The 6,540-nt window shown below is 40.6% G+C and overlaps 1 protein-coding gene across 2 annotated transcripts in view; it reads left to right on the top strand.

The window, feature by feature from the left end:
• The window catches only part of LOC110447433 (sprT-like domain-containing protein Spartan), a 13,663-nt gene that overhangs the window by 1,630 nt on the left and 5,493 nt on the right, over positions 1-6,540 (top strand). For both annotated transcript variants that reach the window (XM_021493127.1, XM_021493128.1), the window contains exons 2-5: positions 499-738; positions 2,837-2,945; positions 3,611-3,655; positions 4,919-4,993. In XM_021493127.1, coding sequence (XP_021348802.1) covers positions 499-738; positions 2,837-2,945; positions 3,611-3,655; positions 4,919-4,993 — 469 coding nt within the window. The remainder of the gene's footprint in view (positions 1-498; positions 739-2,836; positions 2,946-3,610; positions 3,656-4,918; positions 4,994-6,540) is intronic.

Below are 6,540 nucleotides of genomic sequence, written 5' to 3'. Positions count from 1 at the left end.
GAATTCCTGCCCCATCCCCAGGGGTTAGAGCGGGGCCCCAAAGGGAACATTTACAAATATTTTAAAATTCTTATCCTTTGATGACATGACAAGTATTGTATTTCACTTAGTTTACATGCTGATTTCCACATCACATCTAAACAATAAAATAAAGCTACCAGTACCTATGATATAACTCAGGTGACCGCTAAGGCCCTTGGGCCTCTTGTACTTTGTTTTCCTCATTTTCTTCCAGTCCTCAGTCACATCGATCTCTGATTACTGAAATGTAACGGTATATACATGTACAATGTAAAGGTTCACAGATCAGTGTTATCAGAAGTGTGATGTTAAATAGTTGAATATTGCTGCCAGTAACAAAATGCCTGTTGTCTCATCCAATTGGTCAATTTTTTGTCCAATAAAAATTTGTTGAAATTCAAAATGAAAAATGCAATTGTCCACTACTCAAGACATTATTTAAGCATGGACACTGATGATCATTTTTTGTTTTCCTAGCATGGACACTGATGAAGACCTCGCTTTAGCACTACAACTTCAGAGTGAACTAGATGAGGAGGCTCCAGCGGTTGCCATAACAACCCCAACTGACCATTCAAAACTTTCCCCTGTTGACCCCAGCTGGGAGTACCTTGACCCTATTCCGGACATTAGAGCACTCTTTCTGCAGTTCAATGACCAGTTCTTTTGGGGCAGATTGGCTGGAATTGAAGTTCGCTGGAGTCCTAGAATGACTTTGTATGTCCAGTCCTTTTCCTTATTGAAAACTGATCTTCCATTTAAATTTGTGTTGTAATTAGATGGTGCAAATTCAAAGTATCTTACACTCCAACACAAAGAAATATTGGACACATTTTATAGGAAACAAAGGAAACAAAGTTTTCATGATTTATAGGGTACATGTACTGACTTCAGATTTCTTGTAAAGTATGTCATAAACAATTGAGTGTTCTAACTGAACGGTAAACACATAGACAATCACCATGAACAAATACTGTAGGTCTATCATGTATACTTCATAGACTTATAGAATCTCTCAGACCCTTGGGGGTGAGATGGGGAACCTCTATCTGAGGGGGACTTATAGAATCTCTCAGCCCCTTGGGGGTGAGATAGGGGAACCTCTATCTGAGGGAGACTTATAAAATATCTCAGCACCTTGGGGGTGAGATAGGGGAATCTCTATCTGAGGGAGACTTATAGAATCTCTCAGCCCCTAGGGGGTGAGATAGGGGAACCTCTATCTGAGGAAGACTTATAGAATCTCTCAGCCCCTTGGGGGGGAGATAGGGGAACCTCTATCTGAGGGAGACTTATAAAATATCTCAGCACCTTGGGGGTGAGATAGGGGAATCTCTATCTGAGGGAGACTTATAGAATCTCTCAGCCCCTAGGGGGTGAGATAGGGGAACCTCTATCTGAGGGGGACTTATAGAATCTCTCAGCCCCTTGGGGATGAGCTAGGGGAACCTCTATCTGAGGGAGACTTATAGAATCTCTCAGCCCCTAGGGGGTGAGATAGGGGAACCTCTATCTGAGGAAGACTTATAGAATCTCTCAGCCCCTTGGGGGTGAGATAGGGGAATCTCTATCTGAGGGAGACTTATAGAATCTCTCAGCCCCTAGGGGGTGAGATAGGGGAACCTCTATCTGAGGAAGACTTATAGAATCTCTCAGCCCCTTGGGGGGGAGATAGGGGAACCTTTATCTGAGGGGGACTTATAGAATCTCTCGGCCCCTTGGGGGTGAGATAGGGGAACCTCTATCTGAGGGGGGCTTATAGAATCTCTCAGCCCCTTGGGGGTGAGATAGGGGAACCTCTATCTGAGGGGGGCTTATAGAATCTCTCAGCCCCTAGGGGGTGAGATAGGGGAACCTCTATCTGAGGGGGACTTATAGAATCTCTCAGCCCCTTGGGGGTGAGATAGGGGAACCTTTATCTGAGGGGGACTTATAGAATCTCTCGGCCCCTTGGGGGTGAGATAGGGGAACCTCTATCTGAGGGAGACTTATAAAATATCTCAGCCCCTTGGGGGTGAGATAGGGGAATCTCTATCTGAGGGAGACTTTTAGAATCTCTCAGCCCTTGGGGGTGAGATAGGGGAATCTCTATCTGAGGGGGAAGAGTCTTAAGTTGCCAAACACAAGGCTTTGTCAAGTTTTTGTAAACTTAAGAATATTTCCCCGAGGGTTGAAATTCCCCATCTCGCCTCAAGGGGGTGAGAGATTCTTTTTCTCTTACCCTGTTCACCCATTATGTATCATGAATATAATTTAATGTTAACTTTCAAGGGTAAATGCATTGTTGACGTGACGTTGATGCATTGTTGACGTGACGTTGATGCATTGTTGACGTGACTTCATACAATTATTATGAATAGGGGAATCCCCCCGTCGCAACCCTAGGGGGAGACAAGGATACCTCAAAATAGCAAAAGTGTGGAAACACCTGTCCAGGGTAAGAGAACAAGTTGTCTATGAAGTTTATTTCCTATGATTTATTTAATAAGATGATAATTATAGTGGTGAAAGAAATTCCTCGGAGAAAATTGTGGTCTTTTATTTTTACACATCATTTCATTTCCTTATATATTTCAAGTCATTGAGAACTAAATATAAAAGTAAAATTTTCCTGGTCTATCAAAATTTTAGTACCTGGGGTAGGTCTATAAGAAAATTGTATCTCATAGACCTATATTGTCTACAGGATGTAAATCCTAAATTGTAAGACTGTTCAAATAAGAGGATTTTTAGAAATGTTCATTGCTTGTAGAGTTAGTCAATCAAGTTGTACAATATGTCATGAGTCTTTGGTTATGTACTTTATACCTTGCAGGTGTGCTGGGTTGTGTTCCTATGAGGGTCGTGGAGGGCTTTGTTCGGTGCGACTGAGCGTGCCACTACTGAAACTTCGACCTAGGAAGGATTTGGTGCAAACTCTATTGGTAAGAGAATTATATTGCTTAGCTAATGGTTAGTTTGATGTAATTTTAAAACTTGTATATATGATAAACAAATACTTTTTCTTTGATTGAGATATCTGATATTATGTTCAAAGCTATTTCAGCCTTCATCCAATGATACTGATTCACCATGGCTGTTTATGAATAACAGTCTTTAGAAGGTTGATGAATTACTATATCAGCTCCTTCATAAGTCAATAATTGTAATATACATATTTACATTTATCACATAATGTACTGTGTTATCCTGTGAATATACCCATGTCATATGACCTACATTATCAGCCCTATGATTGGTTGAAAGTTTCAATTGTTTCAATTGTGACGTCACACCTAGGACAAGAACATGACGTCATAGACTTACGCACTGGAGTCAAAATGGCGGCTTTTTACATTTCAAGGTTGCATGAAAATTGTCGTTTTACACGAATATTTGCCACAAATCATGATTATATGATAAAAATGATCTTACACTCGTTTTCATTTCATATGAAACTCGTCACAAATTTTTCATTTTAGCTCGCCTGAGGCTCGATAAATTGAAACTCGTTTCATAAATCTCGTGAAATGGAAACTCATGTGAGATCCTATATATAACAGTCCTTTGAAGATTATTTTCACTGTCCGTATTTTATGTAATTTTCCAGCATGAGATGATCCATGCCTACCTGTTCGTGACAGACAACAACACGGTATTTAATACTTTATTAGCCTGAGATATTACCAGACAACAACACAATATTTAATACTTTATTAGCCTGAGATATTACCAGACAACAACATAGTATTAAATACTTTATTAGCATGAGATATTACCAGACAACAACACGGTATTATGCCATACTGCAGGGTCCGTCCGTCAACTTTTCCTTTAAAACGCTACTAGTCCTGAACAGCCAAGTAGATTTTGATTAAATTTGGTCTGAAGCATCCTGAGGCCAAGGGGAATCAATTTTGTATAAACGGTGGGTGTGGCCCCCATTTGGGGGCAGAGAGGCGGGGCCGAATAGGGGAAATAGAAATAAAACCTTTAAAATCCTTCTTCCATGTAGGGATTAAGGGATTTTATCCTAATTCAGTATGGAGCATCCTTGGGCCAAGGGGACTCAAATTTGTATAAATGGCGGGCCTGGCCCCCCTGGGGGTTGAGGGGCGGGGCCCAATAGGGGAAATATAGCAAATTCTATAAATTCCTTCTTCTTCTGTAGGAATGAAAGGATTTGTTCCATATTTAATCTGAAGCATCCTTGGGTGAAGGGGAACCAATTTTGTATAAACGGTGTGTCTAACCCCCCTGGAGGCAGAGAGGCGGGGCCCAATAGGGGAAATAGAGGTAAAACCTTTAAAATCCTTCTTCTACCCTAGGGATAAGGGGATTTTATCCTAATTTAGTCGGGAGCATCCTTGGGCCAAAGGGACTCAATTTTGTAAAAGCAGTGGGTGTGGTCACCCAGGGGGCAGAAGGGCGGGGCCCAATAGGAGAAATAGAGTTAAAACCTTTATAATCCCTCTTCAACCATCGGGATTAAGGGATTTTATCCTTATTTAATCTGGAGCATCCTTGGGCCAAGGGGTCTCAATTTTGTATAATTGGTGGGTATGACCCCCCCTGGGCATAGGGGTGGGGCTCTGTTTGAAGTCTGTTGTCGCTATATCTTAAGTACTGGAGGGATCTTTCTGAAATTTCATATGTACTTACAGCACCTACCATGGAGTGCTATATCTTTACTTCATACCAATTATTTTAAACATATTCAGGTGAGCGATACATGCCCTCTGAGCCTGTTGTTCATACAAAATACTGGAAAATCATTTATCAAATTTTTCAAAGGAAACTGAAAACAGACCAGTAATGTTTTTGTTCAAATAAGCATTTGTTATATAAACAGAATTAATGGCATTAACAGCAATATTTTTCAGTCTAATTATAAAATTCACAAAATGTTTGTCTTCAGGACCACGATGGACACGGACCTCAGTTCCACAGTCACATGTATCGCATAAACAAGGAAACCGGGGCCAACATCTCGGTATGTGTGCTATATAAACATGTCCGTCCTCGTATGGCCCAGGCTTTTGATGGTAACCACAAACAAACGTTTTCAATTTAACTCTAAGTAAATGGCAGTTTTTAAGTCCCGTTAGTCACTCAGGTGACTTATTGCGATTGCCTTTCGTCCATCTCTGTGTGTCGTCCATTGTGCATCGTAGAAAAATGTTGGTCACTCCCCAACATCATTTTGTAAAAGCCAATCCACAGCCAGACAGATATCTTTGATTCTTTGTCGCATCACAATAAAAGGTAACAATTTTATTTTAACTCAAGTGACCGTGGAGGCCCTCTGGGCCTCTTGTTATATTTTAACCTTGATGATGCTACATGTTCCATATTTAACATACATGTATGTACTTAGGAGCCTTGCTAAGTTGAACTGGCGGGATATTCCTGATATTAATTGATATTCAATTTGTTTTGACATTTAGAAAGTAAACATTCAAACATCTTGTGTTTTGCTCATATTCAACTAAGTATTACAGATAATTTAATTTAAGCTACTCTTCCAATGCTAGACTTTTTTTGGTTTTATATTGTACAACCTAAAAAAATAGTGATAACAGCATTAACCACAGTGTTTGGCACCATATTTGTATTTGTTAGGCAGGTTTTACAAGTAACAGTGGGGATTGTCATTAGGCAGGTCTTACAAGTAACAGTGGGGATTGTCATTAGGCAGGTCTTACAAGTAACAGTGGGCATTGTCATTAGGCAGGTTTTATAAGTAACAGTGGGGATTGTCATTAGGCACGTTTTATAAGTAACAGTGGGGATTGTCATTAGGCAGGTTTTACAAGTAACAGTGGGGATTGTCATTAGGCAGGTTTTATAAGTAACAGTGCGGATTGTCATTAGGTAGGTCTTACAAGTAACAGTGAGGATTGTCATTAGGCAGGTTTTACAAGTAACTGTGGGGATTGTCATTAGGCAGGTTTTACAAGTAACAGTGGGGATTGTCATTAGGCAGGTATTACAAGTAACAGTGGGGATTGTCATTAGGCACGTTCTATAAGTAACAGTGGGGATTGTCATTAGGCGCGTTTTATAAGTAACAGTGGGGATTGTCATTAGGCAGGTCTTACAAGTAACAGTTGGGATTCTCATTAGGCAGGTTTTACAAGTAACAGTGGGGATTGCCATTAGTCAGGTTTTACAAGTAACAGTGGGGATTGCCATTAGGCAGGTTTTACAAGTAACAGTGGGGATTGTCATTAGGCAGGTCTTACAAGTAACTGCTGGGATTGTCATTAGGCAGGTTTTACAAGTAACAGTGGGGATTGTCGTTAGGTAGGTCTTACAAGTAACTGTGCGGATTGTCATTAGGCAGGTTTTACAAGTAACAGTGGGGATTGCCGTTAGGCAGGTCTTACAAGTAACAGTGGGGATTGTCATTAGGCAGGTTTTACAAGTAACTGGGGGGATTGTCGTTAGGCAGGTTTTACAAGTAACAGTTGGGATTCTCATTAGGCAGGTTTTACAAGTAACAGTGGGGATTGTCATTAGGCAGGTTTTACAAGTAAC

Source organism: Mizuhopecten yessoensis, unplaced genomic scaffold (genome assembly GCF_002113885.1).
Source record: "Mizuhopecten yessoensis strain PY_sf001 unplaced genomic scaffold, ASM211388v2 scaffold3375, whole genome shotgun sequence".
NCBI classification, from domain to species: domain Eukaryota; kingdom Metazoa; phylum Mollusca; class Bivalvia; order Pectinida; family Pectinidae; genus Mizuhopecten; species Mizuhopecten yessoensis.
This window is presented reverse-complemented; position numbering and strand designations above follow the sequence as displayed.